Consider the following 15,607-nt stretch of genomic DNA (forward strand, 5'->3'; position numbering starts at 1 on the left):
CCGCCGCGCACGCTCGAGGCCGCCCCGCCGCAGCCCGCCCCGCCGGCCGCTCTTAAGGTGGATCCATGACTCGGGGCGGGTCTCGCAGAGCGCTGTCGCGCTGTCGAGTCGGGGCGGCCTTAGCGGGGCGGCCGGCGTGTGCCCCGGCGGCGGAAGTGCGGGCAGGGCGTAGGCGAGTGGTGACGTCTCCCGGTCGGTAGGAGCGGGTGGCCGGTGGCAGAGCGGGGAGGCAGCGCAGGGCAGCGCAGCGCCGCCCGGCCCCGCAGCTGTAGGCACCGCGCCGACCCGACGGTGAGTGCGGCCTGTCCCGGTGTCGCGTAAAGCGCCGTGTTAGCGACGCGCTGCTGGCTGCACAGACGTCGGTGCGCGCAGTGCGGGCTGCACGGGCTGCGGCTCAGATCCCAGCGCGGCTTCTGCCGCCCGGCTCGCGTCGGCCACCAGCCGCCGAGCGGCCTACAGTGCCCGCAGTGCAGCGGAGCCAGGCCTCGGTCCGCGCCGGGCAGTGCGAGGCACTGCGTCAGGGCTGGCCGCTGCCACGGATGCGTGCTGCGTGCCCATTGGGGCTCATGGCTATTGGGACTCGTGGCCATTGGGGCTCGTGGCCACCGGCTGCTCTGACACAGTCGGGTCTTTGGGTCTGCAGGACGGTTCGGCGGTGAAGATGTTTATTAGGAACTAATTAACTTTTTGTATTTGGCTATCTGTACAATTCTGGAATGTGGGGGGAAAAAGCGTGGAAATTGTCAGCTGTTTTATTACACATGGTTTCATATTGGGAAGTTTAGCTATAATAGTGCTGATCAGGCAGTGTGCCCTGTCACTAGCAAAGCGCGCTGCTTCTGATCATGTTGTCTCTCCAGGATCTGTAACTTCTAGGCTCTTTGGCTTGGTTTTAAGTCTGTGATGTACCATCACCCTGGTAAGGAAACAGGGAGCTGTGTTCTGTTTGCGATTCTGGCTGTGCTATTTTGTCATGATGAATTTTAGGCACAAATACACCAGGTAGTGAAATGATTCTTAGTTGCAGGATGGTGTTTCTGTTTTCAAGTAGGCCATCAGGATGTCCTAAAATCAATTTTAGGCCAGTATTTGCTAAAAATAATACTTTAAAAGTTCAGATTTGTGCTTTCTGGGGAGCAAAGCAGGTTACTTAACCCAGAATGTACTGGAATAATAACATTGTGAAGGTATGGCTTCAGCTAGTTTTACAACTGTTTTTTAATTATTTTTCAGTTTCTTTTGAGTTTGTTTTGAAGCCGCCAAAATGGTTCTAGCAGATCTTGGAAGAAAAATCACGTCAGCATTGCGCTCACTGAGCAATGCTACGATTATCAATGAAGAGGTATGTAACACAAGTGCATGATGATACTGCAACATTTGGAAAGTAAAGTTCTGGTAGATTAGGCTGATGAGAAGCTGAAAGTTAGTTGTTATTATTCCTGGGCTCTTTCCATCCTTCAAGTAAAATTTCTAGCTAGTGTTTTATAGCCTCTGATAGCCAAAATGCAGTGCTAGATTTAGGTATAGGGTCACCTCAGAGATTGTGGGCACCACATTCTCAGGGCCGTCATGACTGGTGACTGTACTCCTGGAAAGCAGCATTCAGAAGTGGTAGATGCTGAAGAAGGCAATTTATGCCTGTGTTCTGGTGGGAGCTACTTTGAGACCTTGCAGAGTGCACCAGCATTTGTGTTTAGCTCTGCTACATGTGCACTGGATTGCTAGCAGGTGGACTGTGGAACAAGAAATGATTTTCAGTATAAAGAAATGATTTTCAGTATAGGTTTTGTGCCCTAAAATGAGAGGAGTTTGCTGCTGTTCTGTCCTAGCCAGTGTGTGATTCTGGAATCTGATAGATGATGAAACTTGATAGTCTGTCTTTTTTAATTAAGATTTTGAACTGGTGAATACATTGTAAGGACTGAACAACAGTATTGAAAACTAAAAGATATCATTTGGAAGTGCTTTTGAATAAATTGCTAGAAACTTCAGGTAGACAAATATGTTTTGTTGCCTGGAGTAACTAAAAAATAGGCTTACCAAAGGTTGTAGGGTTGGCATAGTATATGGGAAATTGGTAATCACAGCCTGAACCTCTGATTAATCAACTGAGGCAAGTGTCGGGTCGGCTGTGGGAGCACAGGTGAGAGTAATTTAGCTGTGATCCTGGACAGGGTGGAGCTTGACTCCACCTCCTCTAGACCTCATTTAAGGGCTGACCACCACTAAGGCAGCATCTCTTTTGGAGAGAGAGTTTATGTAGGTGACAAATTGAGGTGCTTCCTTTTCCCTTTCAGATTTAAACTTGATTTGCATATGAGCAAATGCGTAGACTTTGTGGCAATTGATAAAACAGTAAGACCTCATGCATCTATGTCATAAAAGCTTTTACTATGTCATAAATAGACTCCTCATTGTTATTGGAAACTAATGCTGAGCTAGTCAATGTTGTGTGTTATAAAACCATTTTTCTTCTATACTCTAAAGGTTTTAAATGCTATGTTAAAAGAAGTATGCACAGCATTACTGGAAGCTGATGTTAATATTAAACTTGTGAAGCAGCTAAGAGAAAATGTCAAGTGAGTAATCAACACCAATTTAATTTTAATGTTTGTAAGAATTGTATCTTGATATTATGGAAGAATAACTTTAATTTGTATATGATTTTCTCAGACTTGTCCTGTCTACCTTCAAACCATAGTTTTCACATTAACAAAATTCAGTTTCAAGCAGTATCTAGCCAGTTGTATCAAAACGCTCTTCTTCAAGTTTAGCCAGTTGCTTTGATCTTTCTTCGTAAAAACAGTGTCAGTTGAGTGGAATAGGAAACCAGCACTTTGTTTACAGCCTAGACACCTCATCTTCCCATGCTCTGTGCTGCATATAGATAGGTCTGTGAAAATGATCAGAACTGTTACCTTGTTACTTTGAGATGTGTAAGTCAAGTAGATACAAGTATACTAGAAACCTGGCTTTGTCCTACATACTAAGATGATGTCTCTAATGTATGTCACTTCTTGAATACGTTGTACCTAAAAACTCAAGGCAAATCAGGTTGCTGTTCAACATGCAGAGTCTTCACTTACTACTAGGTTCAAGTGATGCTGTCAGTTCTACCAGTGCTTCATGGCTTCAGTTTTCCTAAAACTGTTTTCTTTATCTCAGGTCTGCAATTGATCTTGAAGAGATGGCATCTGGCCTTAACAAGAGAAAAATGATTCAGCATGCTGTCTTTAAGGAACTTGTTAAAGTAGGACTTTCAGAATTCTGTACTTTTCTTATACAGCCTGTGTTGTGTGAGCAATACAGTAGCAAACTTAGTTTTAAGGTTATTGTATGGTAACAACGGGTGTTCTGCTTGTTGGATTGTCAGGTTTTCTGTTCTAAAGCTACTTTGTATGCAAACAGTAGTACTTTCTGATTGGAACTTTACTTTCTGAGTGTATCTTCTAGACTGACCTTCAAGTTCAGCTATTTCAATAAATTTAAAGACAAAATAAGGATAAGGGACTGTAAACTCCTGAACTGCTGTCTTTGGTGGTCCCAGCATTATGTCCTTGCTACTCTAGGGAAGATTTGTTCAAACTACTTACAAAGCATTGAAAAAGTCTGTAACAACCTGGCAACTTTTTATCAGCTTGTTTGGTCAAGTCCATACCTGGTATCAGTATTTGGCCTCTTTCCTGTTACATGTTGTCTTCTGTTCATCTGTAGTCTGTGATCATGCATGTGTTGGCTCCATGGAATATATGCTCCTATTCATTCCAGAAGTAAGAGACTAAACTTAAAAAGTCTTCTGTGTTGTAGGATTCTAGAAGAGATCCATCTTGTGCAGAGATGGTGGGGTGGAGGTTATGTTTCTGTGTTTTTATATTTATACAGTATATGTAGGCTGCCTTGCCTTTGGTGCTTAGTCTTATGAAAAAAATAAGTGTTATAGAATGATTATGTGTAACACTGTATACTAGATATATGGGTGTTCATCGTGAATTTAAAGAATCTAAGCCAAACTGAGACCTAAATATCCAAAAAATTGGGTTTCTTGTTGAACATGAAAACAGGCACTGATCAGGGCTCAGTTTGACACTAAGTGTTACAAGTTTCTGAAATACAGTTTTGCGATATGCTACCCTTTGTTCTATAGCTTGTAGATCCTGGAGTCAAAGCATGGACACCTACCAAAGGAAAACAGAACATTATAATGTTTGTTGGTTTGCAAGGAAGCGGTAAAACAACAACCTGCTCAAAGGTAACTTGCGCTGAATCTGTTTGGGCTTTTTGTTGTTTTTTTTCTTGTCTTGTTGAACACTTAATGTACAATGTGTACTTGTGGCTCCTGCTGTTTTTATTACTGACTGCATTGTAGAAATACTTTTGTAGAGGAAGTTTTTAGATAAGGTGAATGTCTGAAGTAATATATATTGGAGCTTATAGTTGCAAGACTTCCTCCAAGGTAATTTTTTTTAATTCAACTTCTAATGAAACAACATAATGTATGGATAAGTTTGTTTTCACTCCATGGGTTTAAGAGTCCCTGTGAGTGGCATCTTTCTCATTCTGTTGCCTGCCTGGGGGAATTAGTATAAGTTGACTTCTATATTAGGTATCTGAGGTAAGCATGAGTGGATGGTGTGAAATCTGTTTTAGCTGCAAGTTTATTTAGGAAATTTGGATTTCTGTTTTCAAGACTAAAAAAGAATGCTCAATTCAGAGCAGTTGTAACTTAACCTCTTAATTATTTCTGAAAAGATTATCCTATTGAAGAAGACCAGTGCGTACTTCCTTTTTTTGTCACTTGCTCACAGAAAGATTCATATGTAGGCCTTGCTAAATATATCACTGCTCTGATTTCATAAGACATTCCTGGTGCTTCTGTAGGAAAATATATCTTGGAAGTCTTTATTTGGGAGAATCAAATGTTCTGTGAATGAATGTTGTATTAGTGAGTCCTGCAAGTATTACAGAACAGTAAGGATTCCTTTCATTGCTTTAAAACATATCCTTGCAATTGGAATATATTTGTTCCTTTGGAAGTAAAAGAGCAAAGAAGTACTCAAGTTTTAGCAACTGCTGCAGTTAATAACTTACTACTTCAGCTGGTTTCCAGAAGCTAGCTCTATTTGTGATATTAAGAGACAATAAAATAGGAACAGAGGCTATTCTTAGCTCAGGAAACTGAAATCAGAAGCAGTCAAGCCACTATTTTTGTCTAACTGAACAGTTACTTGTATATCATGCTTTTCCAATACGCAAAATTTGATGGTTGTATGATGTTACAAAGTGGTCACTGGTATACCAAGGCTGGCTCGATTTTTGTCCTCAGTTTGTACTTTAAGGTATTACATAGTGTCATACTTTGTAGTGGGAGTTTGGTGTAACCATTTGCTTTGGTTTTCTGTTTTTTGTTTTTAACAGTTAGCATACTTCTATCAAAGGAAAGGTTGGAAGACATGTTTAATATGTGCAGACACATACAGAGCAGGTAATTCAAACAACTACTAACAATATGGTTCTCTCTCTAATACTTAATTTTGTGGGGTTTATTTTTGGGTTTTTTTTTTGTTTTGTTTTTTTCCTAATACTTCCCTGACCATACCTGTCTTATAGGTGCTTTTGACCAATTAAAGCAGAATGCAACAAAAGCAAGAATTCCTTTTTATGGGAGGTAAGCATCTTTCAGAATATGTTTGAAGAACAATTCAATTTTAATGTTCTTTATTCTCTTACAAAGTCCTGTTCACTTTTGCTTAACTATTTAGACTTCATAATAACATTTGCTCTGATGACACGCACTGAGTGGTTGAGGTTGGACCTCTGAAGATCCAGTCCACCCCCACTGTGCTTGAGCAGGGTCATATGGAGCAGGTTGCATAAGGTCATGTCTTTTTAGGGTTTTCAACATCTCTCAAGAAGGGGATCCACAACCTCTTTAAGCAGCCTAGCCAGTGGTCTGTCACCTTCACAGTAAATTGTTTTTCCTCATGTTCATCTGGAAGTTCCTATGTTGCAGTTTGCACCTTTGCTTCTTATTCTGTCACTGTGCACCTCTGAAAAGAATCTGGCTCTGTCACTTAAGATATTTATATGCACTAAGATTCCCTCTGTTTTCTCCAAGTTGAAAAGTCTTAGGTCTCTCAGCCTTTCCTTATAAGGGAGATGCTCCAGGCCCCTCATCTTTGTAGCCCCGTGTTCTCTCCAGTAGGATGAGGTCTCTCTTGTTCTGGGTTCCCCAATACTGAACACCATGCTCCAGCTGTGGCTTTACTTGGGCTGAGTAAAGGGGTAGGATAACCTCTCTTGACATGCTCACAATATTATTCTCAATGCAGCAAAGGAGACCATTGGCCTTCTTGCCAAAAAGGTGCACTGCTAGTTCATATAGATGACCTAGGGCTTCAGAGAAGGGCTCGCAGGACATAGTGGAGTCCTCAGTAGATGCAACAGTCCTTTGTACTTCATTTCACTGAATAGTAAGGGTGAATGATTTAGAAAGGTGTAATCTTATTCAGTTTTGGTTTGGCATAAGAGAATGTCAATCTCAAAATCCAAGTGGTTAATATGGTTAATAATTTTACAGTCAAGCAATAAGAAGTTTAATTGGTTTGGGAATAAAGAATTGCATATGTATTGATATTTCTCTTTGATCAGTTATACAGAAATGGATCCTGTAATTATTGCCTCAGAAGGTGTTGAGAAATTTAAGAATGAAAACTTTGAAATTATCATCGTTGATACAAGTGGACGTCACAAACAGGAAGACTCACTGTTTGAAGAGATGTTACAAGTTGCTAACGCCATAGTGAGTAATTTGAAGAAATATATTAAATTATGTTATTGTAATGCAACTGCAATTAATTGCTCACTTTTATGTGGTTTTCTGTCTTCTGGAATGTGTCAGCACTTTTAACATTTAGAATATGCAAAAAATTATGAGCTGATATGAACAAACAAGAGAGAGATGATCAATGCTTAGTAGCTTTTGAGTCAGTTCTAATTATTGGATCTGTGATTTAAGGATGCTTGCATGTAGCCAGACTATAATTCCTGCTTCAACTTTGCCTTTCAGGGTTTTTGCAATGTGAAACTAGATTAAAAAGCCAGTCAAGTTCCTTTAGCTATGTGTACATCCTTTTATGTGATTGCTGCAAATAGTTGCCCTGAAACAGAATGTTCAGCAAGTTGGATGTGTAAATAAGTTGATGTTTCTTGTGTGAATTAAAAATATCCAATTTTTAGTTCTGTAGTCTTGCATAACAATATGGCAGCTCCCACACAACTCATGCTAATGAGTAACTTGTTTTCAAAGGAATGGACGTCTTAAAGATTTTAATAAAAACAAGAAACAGAGGCTGTTAATTGCTTATAGGTGCTAATTAGCTCGCTGGCTTGGATACTAACTAAAATCACTCAAAACATAAGTAATAACTGTAAAACTATTAAATTTTAATATTCTATGTTAGATACTTTTTTTTGCAGATAGTAACACAACATAAGGGTTTTCAAGATGTCCTTAGGTAATACTGCTCATAGAAACATATTGCAATAACTTCTGTTGCTGAACATAATACATGAACAAATGTTAAGAATGCAGGATTTTTTTTATTTTTTCTTCCTAGCAACCAGACAACATTGTTTATGTGATGGATGCTTCTATTGGCCAAGCTTGTGAAGCTCAAGCGAAAGCCTTCAAAGATAAAGTAGATGTAGCTTCTGTCATTGTGACTAAGCTTGATGGACATGCGAAAGGAGGTGGCGCTCTTAGTGCGTAAGTACTGTAATATCATAGGAGTGTCTGGCCATGGATGGACAAATGTGTTAGTGTTTCACCTATCAAGCTACAGGACATCTACAGATTTAAGTAGTTATTTTTATCCTGATTTCAGTGTTGATATCTAGTATCAATGATTAGAATGTGCTTCCAATGCAGTAGTGCTGTCACATCAGGCTTCTGTCTTCTGAGAATGGAATACAACTATTATTGCACCTTGTTTAGCAGGGCTTTTAATTAAAAATATTAATTTGGATGCAGTAACTTTTCACATTATGTTTATTTTCATTTAATGTCCAAGATCTTTACTGAAATGGGAGACATTCTAGCTAGTCAAATGTAATGGCTCTAGAGCTGTGATGCATGTTAAATTTCCAAATTCAGTGTCCAGGAATTTGGTGAAAGGTAAATTGGCAATTACACTTTTCTGAAGTCCATTCTTGTTGGATTTCATGTACACTGTGCTGTATGTTGACAATCTTCATTAACTAGAATGTGTGATGTTATCTTCTGCTTCTGTGTTAGACTCACCTCCAGCTGCTTTTGGATGATACAGCTTGCATGGAGCTGAGATTAAATGTCAGAACAGTTATCTGACACCAACTTGCTAAATCACTGTTTGATTTAGATTTTAAGTGTTAGAATCTTTCATCTGCCTTATGTATTTTGCTGCTATTTATAGCACAGTGGTGGAAAACTGAACTTAGAGGCAAAGTGAAAATACCAAAATAAGTTCTTGCTGTCATGTGCTTGTATATGGTGTCTGTTCTATACTTTTTGCCGATGGGAAGCAGAATTCATTTAAAATTATTGCTACAGATTGATTCTTTAAAAGGTTTTGATTTTATTTATTTTTCCCGTGTCCTTGTTTTTTGCCTGTCTTGAAAGTGAGAATTTTTTAGGGTTCCTTCCACAACAGGCAACAAAATTAGCCAACATTTGACTTCCCAGTATTAGGATAAAATGGATGTGATTTATTTTTCTTTCTATCTTCTGAAGTTTCTGGAACTTGGCAATGAAGATAAGCAACTTAGTTTTCTGATGTTTTGTAGAGCTAAACTACTTGTATAGAATACAAGTAGAGCTTGTATTTCATGAGGTACTAATCAGAGAAATATTGTCAGCTACTCATTGTCAATATTGGATTTTTGTTTGTATTAATATTAATATGTGTATGAAAGATACTTGGGAGATTGTGCCGATCTTGTGTTTATTGTGTTGTGCTGATGATCTCTAGCTGAGAGGCCATCTCATAATATATGTATTTTACTGCAGAGTTGCTGCTACAAAATCTCCTATTATTTTTATTGGAACTGGTGAGCACATAGACGACTTTGAACCCTTCAAAACACAACCTTTCATCAGCAAACTTCTTGGTATGTACCACATGCAGCTGTGCACAAGATATATTGAGATGGATAATTGAAAGTTAAACTTTAACTTCTTCAATGCCAACTTCAGGTCTGGTTTTGTTTTCCAGGTATGGGTGATATTGAAGGATTGATAGATAAAGTAAATGAATTAAAGTTGGATGATAATGAGGCGCTCATAGAAAAGCTCAAACATGGTAAGTTGTTCCCAAAGTTTGGATGCAAAGACAAGTAACTTGTTCCAAGTGCACAATGAAGAATGATTGTTCCCTAGTAAACGTGTGTCGGGCAAGAAACAGTTATGTTTTTCATTAAGTGACAAGTAGAACTGTAATTGCAGATGAACTAGCATAAAACTCTTAAGCATATGCTATCAGAAACGACTTATTAATAGTTGAGGTTTACTTATCTGCTTGTTTATCCAGTATAGTACTTATCCTGTAAATATAAAGAATACTTGAGCAATGGTAGTAACAGCAAAATGTTAGTGTAACCTTTGCTAATCTTCTTTTTGTTGTACTTTAGGTCAGTTTACATTAAGAGATATGTATGAACAATTCCAAAACATCATGAAAATGGGACCATTCAGTCAGATCCTGGTTAGTTATTCTAAAAATCATTTTATCAGATTCTGATTTATAGCTGACAAAATTATGCTGTAAACTTAAAATTCTTTACTGAAACTGGTACAAGAATCTGTACTTTATATTTTTCAAAAAGGTAAAAGTATTTGTCTACTGTAATACATACCTGCTAAACTAAAATTTCTGGTCTGTTTCTTAAAGTTGGCTTTGCCTGTTCTGACACAGCATTTGTTTTGCGTTTTCAAACTAGGGCATGATTCCTGGTTTTGGAACTGACTTCATGAGTAAAGGCAATGAGCAAGAATCAATGGCGAGGCTAAAGAAACTGATGACTATAATGGACAGTATGAATGATCAAGGTAAAAACAAATTTCAACTACTGTTTGTTGAACAAGACTAAGGATTGTTTGGGGCAACAAGTTAGATATAAGACTACATCTGAGATGATAGAAGAGAGGGAGGTACATTTCACTCTTGGAAATAGTAAAGAGCACATATGTATCCCTGTACCATATAAACTCTGTTCATACTTGGAGATATACTGGCTCCATAGATACATACTGCTGCTTTCTTGCAGAGGCTTGATAAAATCTGAAAGCATTCTGTTGATAATTGAATTTTGTTTTTCATAGTGTAGCTATACTTCTTAAGTTATTAATGCTGTCCTTACAAATGAAAATGTTGCATTCATCTTCACAGAGTCACTGTCTTTCTTTGTATCTTTCTCCCACCCTCAAATTAACTTAGTGATACAGCCTGGTCTCTGGAAGGTGTGCTGTTTCTAATCTGCCTATAACTTTGACAGGAAGAGGTGTACTCTTACCCTTGAACTAAACCTATAAACCTGGCTTAGGCTGGATATGCTGAAAGAATAAATTGTTTCTAGCAACTTTTTCTTTCACTGTGATTTAACACATGAAGGACAATAACTTATTGCTGTTCCCTACAATACTCTGTTATTTCTGTACAGTTCTATATCAGCACTTTTAAAACTACTTTTTGCTCTCTGGCTCAAAACTAAATTCTCAGCACACTTGTTTTCATTTCTGCTACCAGCAGTAATCAGTAACAAAGCATTTTTTTCCTCTCCTGTAATTGCAGAACTTGACAGTACGGATGGTGCCAAAGTATTCAGTAAGCAGCCAGGAAGAATCCAAAGAGTAGCAAGAGGTTCAGGTGTTTCTACTAGAGATGTCCAGGAGCTTTTGACCCAATACACTAAGTTTGCACAGATGGTGAAAAAGATGGGAGGCATCAAAGGACTTTTCAAAGGTAAAAAGCAAAACACTCAGTGTGAAGTACATTACGTGTATTGTGAGAGGAGGACTGAGCTGTAGTTCACTAATTTTTTCATGTTTGTAAGCTCTTGTGTAACTAGTGAGAGCTGTTTTGTTCATGATGCTGATGTATAATGCGGCAGTCAAAACTACCGTATTTTTTGGCTTAACCAATGTAGAGTTCATTTCTGCTACAGTGCTGATACTTGAGTCTGCTGTGGGGAAGGGACAGAGACTGTTCATCCTTAAGTACTTTGGCTGATGTAGTAACTTTTAATCATTGATTTACATGGATTTTAGAAGGAAGAGATAAAACAAAAACATGAGACAGAATTTTGGTGGGTTTTTTTCTGTCCTGGTACATTAATATGCTTTGCTTCTTCCATTTTCTTTAAGGTGGTGATATGTCCAAGAATGTAAATCCATCTCAGCTGGCCAAGCTGAACCAACAGATGGCAAAGATGATGGATCCAAGAGTCCTTCATCATATGGGTATGCATTGCCTTTTTACAGCTTCAGCAGGGGTCTGTTATATTATGGAATTGAGAAGGGTGATGTAGAAATGTGTTCGTTATGTATCAATATTGTGTCTCCATGTCTTCTAACAAGAATCAGAAAGCTCAGTTGATGTGTTATTTATACTATGCACTAAGAAGTGTTTTTTGTAGACTCTTAATTTGGATTCAGGTCTCAAAAGGAGCAATTGAAGTAGTGACAAAATAATGAATATCACTTAACAGAATTCAAGAATGTCTGTTGCAAAGCACATCTATTTCTGAACATCTGTCCCAAGGTTTGCCTCAAATAAGTGATGCTGACATGAACATCTTTCAGTAAATACTTCCATACTCAAGTCTTGTGCACTGATACTGTTAATTCCTTCAAGATTTTTTTTATTTTGTCAAGATTTTAATGCAGAGGTCATGTTAAAATCCACCCAAAGCCTTGTGTTTGTGGAGCCTCCTGTAATTGTTTTGTCAGATGTCCATATTTTGATAGTTATTTAAGCCTGGTTGAGTCTTGGGTTTTCATTTGTATATTACCAAAATGGCCTCTTTACAGCACAGAGGCTTTTTTGAAGTAAGATAGCTGTGCTTCAGAACTCATTAACACATGTTTTCGCTTATTTTCTGTAGGTGGCATGGCAGGATTGCAGTCAATGATGAGACAGTTCCAACAAGGTGCTGCTGGGAACATGAAAGGCATGATGGGATTCAATAATATGTGAAGAAGCCTTAATAAAAACGGACTGGTTTGACTATTAGTTGCAACTTCAGTGAAAGGATTTGCTTTCTTCCTTTTTACAGTGGTGGGCGGAGTGATCTTTTAAAATACTATTCAAGCTTCTCAGTTTCTACATCTAATTTCTGAAAACTATTTTTGCTTAAATTAGTTCCTCTCCACTAATACCTGATGGCACAAAGAATGACTGAATTTAATGATGTAAAATTTTAATATTTAGAGACACTTTTTAATTGTTTACATTAAATGGCAGCCATTATATTTGTAAACAACCCTGATTTTTGGTTATAGTACATAAAATGTCGCAAATATACTGTAAAATAAAATTAAGTAATTATAAACACAAGAATGGCTTATTTTTTCAATTCTTTCATAGTGATCATTTATTAGTATGTAATGAGATGTCCTTAATTTTATGTATTTCTAATTACTGCTATAACTCTTTGGCATACCCAATGTAACTAGTTCAACATCTGAAATATGTTGCTATTTCTGCTCAGTTTTTTGGAGTGTATTAATTTTGCACAGAATTTTGCTCTCCAGGATTCTATGGTTCCTTCCCTATACATAAAATACGAAGCAACTAACAATGTGTGCATGCAGATATCTTCAGTATATTTGACAGCTTGATAGCCTTCATACCAGACTGCCAAATAAACTGTTCTTCCATGGTGAAGATAGTCATATATAGTAGATAGAATTTTGTGCTGGTATCCAAATTGAAGTAAAAACAGCTGTATCTGACAGACCATATTGCCCCAACTCAGCTATGTTCTGATCTTAATTTCCCATGTCATCCACTGTGCTGGTCTGAAATCTACAGGCACCTGAGAAGCTATGCAAGCCAGTTAAAATTTGACATCTCAGCAAATACGGTAAAATCTTTAACTCTTATTTTAAGGAAGGAGATAGTTATGAATTTATTTACATATACTGCTGTGTGCTTGGGTTGTAAATGCACCCACTTCTGTTTCCTAGATGAGTGATAGAAATTAAATGCAGTAATTAAATATATCCACGTGTTAATGTCAGTTGATTGAAAAGGTGACAGCTAACACAGTTAATAGCATAATTTTCTACAGAAATCCTCTTCTGCTAATAAAACATAAGATGTGCTGTAACTTAATTTATAATGTGGAACTATCTTCTGCACTGCTAATGATACCTGTATTCTTACCTATAGAGGATGCTGAAAAATCTGTAGATAGACGATTCACTACAACTCTGCATTTTAGGCACGTAAGTAGTCTGAAAGGACTGCTAAGTTGGATCTTATATATTAAATGTAACAAAGCAATGAGTACTTCTGTATCACAAGCTTGTGTGGGTGCTGCCCTCAGCTATTTAAACAGTATGTGTTTACAAAAATTTGTTTTTATAGTATTTTCAGTTCTTCAGCAATAAAAACTAATACAATATACAAAAACTTGTAGCAGAGACTGGAAAACAGATCTTGGTGTGCAACATAAGGGATAGTGGATAGTTAATTTGAATGCTGTTGATGGAAATCATGCATGAATAGGCATATTGAGAATGGAACAGTGAAGCTCTGTGCTCTTGTACAGACTCAGCTGGACTGTCAAGTTATTAGCAGTTAACTCTTCCTATTTTCAATTCATTGCACATGTTTAGTTTTAGTCTTTTGAATTTCCATATTACCACTGCTGCTACTGTACAGGAATAGAGTTCTGCCAGCTCAACCAGCCAGCAAGAGGCAAGGGCGAGTTTGGAAAAGAGTTCTGTTAGTGTGGGATGTGTGGTTTGTTCACATAGGTGAACTCTTACCATACTAAGTAGGACAGTCTTCAGAGCCTGTTAGGAACAACTGCCTGAAGATTTGGATTGCTTTGGTGTTGTTTTTTGTTCGTTTTGTGTTTTTAAGCTTGACTATATGGAATGGTCTATAGAACCCTCATTGCTTTGTAGAAGAACAACATTTTTAAGGAGTGAGAAATAAAAATGTGAGTTCTGTAGAGCACAATGTGGAATGTACTCTGCCTTGATATTCTTAATTGCTTTTACAAAGCCTTTCTTGATGCAGTGTTTGCAAGTGCAAGCATTACATCATTTTATTGTTAGGCTTCTTGTATGTGTTTGTTGTTTTACTGTCTGGACACAGCTAAATTTAAATTCAAGTTATCAGGTAATTGTAGTGCCTGGAAAACGCCACTAGGAGGAACTAATGGCTAAGAGAGCAATGTACCAAATAAGCTTAACTCCTTATATTTATGTTCTAGATGAGCGTACTTATTTAAAGTCAGTGACATCCTGCAGTTCATAATCCTCTCTGCAACATGCTAACAAGTTTAGAAATGTACTTATTAGGGCACATTAATGTAGAAACAGTTTTCTGTTGTGTGTTTTTTGTTTTTGGAAGGGCGGTGGATGTCAAAGTGTGTGCAAGCCCTGATTGTGCTGTTCTGCATTTAAAAAAACAGCTAAGACAGCTGTGGAACAATCATTCATGTATTCTCAGTGTGTGCTAGTTTGGTTTGCTGCTCTTTAATGGGAAGTCCTACCCACAGGGCTAGTGCAACAGGTCTGATGTAAATTTTTACCCTTGCAAAGAACAAGGATGACTTTGGCAGCTCAAATATTTATATTCTTTCATTGCAGCTATTGAAAGGGATGCGTTTCTTGTTAATGACAGCTCTCTTCTGAGAGACTGCAATACTAAGATATGTTCCAAAAGCCTATCTGTGCTACAGACCATAGCTCCTTAGAAGCCATAGTCAGCTGTCCTTCAATCCTGTATCATCCTTGTCATCATGTAAGTAATGGCAGTGTGAGTTACAGCCACTGACTCCTACCTTGAATGATTCATTCACTCCTTGGTTCTGTAAACAGGATCTTGCACAGGTAGAGGAGGAGGCACTTGTTCTCCAGCTGTTGGCAGTGGCTTTTTCCTAGGTCAGTTCTGGCCCTTTGTTAAGGTGGTTAGCAGCAGCAGCAAAAGCCTTCAGCACTCAGTTTGGAGAAAGAGGACTTTGCTTGCCGCTGCTGTTGCTCCATAAAGCAAACCAATTAAGTGAAGTCAAATGCTTTTCCTTGCCTGCTGGGAATACATGTTATTTTCTCACTGAGACAAATCCCAGGGGCCAGGACACCCTGTTTTTTCTTTCCTTTTGTTTCTCCTTTAAAATGCACAAGGTGGGGCCTTTTCCACAGGTCCAAAATTTGCCATCTTTGGTTTTGTTCTTTGTTTTTGTGAGGGGTGATAGTTCCCCCAACTGCAGGCAGCTGTGCTGGAAGGGCTGCATGCTTTAATGCTCGGATGCTTTTGTCTTGAAGTGAAATTTTGCTCTTGAGTTGAGGCTTGAGCCACCTGCCGCCCCAACAGGCGCAGAGGCAGATGTGAGGGGGACA

General features: G+C 38.4%; 1 protein-coding gene across 3 annotated transcripts; it reads left to right on the forward strand.

Moving 5' to 3' along the window:
- The first annotated feature begins 170 nt into the window (after positions 1-170).
- On the forward strand, positions 171-12,587 carry SRP54 (signal recognition particle 54). Of its 3 annotated transcripts, XM_015864990.3 has the most exons (16): positions 171-291; positions 1,234-1,342; positions 2,488-2,579; positions 3,166-3,250; positions 4,145-4,249; positions 5,416-5,482; positions 5,608-5,665; positions 6,649-6,799; positions 7,617-7,765; positions 9,044-9,144; positions 9,249-9,335; positions 9,664-9,737; positions 9,973-10,081; positions 10,824-10,994; positions 11,396-11,491; positions 12,136-12,587. In XM_015864990.3, exons 2-16 carry the CDS (start codon positions 1,265-1,267, stop codon positions 12,225-12,227), a joined length of 1,515 nt encoding a protein of 504 aa, XP_015720476.1. In that variant the 5' UTR covers positions 171-291; positions 1,234-1,264; the 3' UTR covers positions 12,228-12,587. The 3 variants fall into 3 exon arrangements, 2 of the variants coding, with proteins under 2 accessions (XP_015720476.1, XP_085405248.1); XR_014946675.1 differs by lacking the exon at positions 9,664-9,737; XM_085549122.1 differs by lacking the exon at positions 2,488-2,579.
- Positions 12,588-15,607: the final 3,020 nt, after the last annotated feature.

The sequence above is a fragment of the Coturnix japonica genome, chromosome 5, assembly GCF_054131305.1.
Source record: "Coturnix japonica strain WE chromosome 5, WE-NBRP24, whole genome shotgun sequence".
Taxonomy (NCBI): Eukaryota; Metazoa; Chordata; class Aves; order Galliformes; family Phasianidae; genus Coturnix; species Coturnix japonica.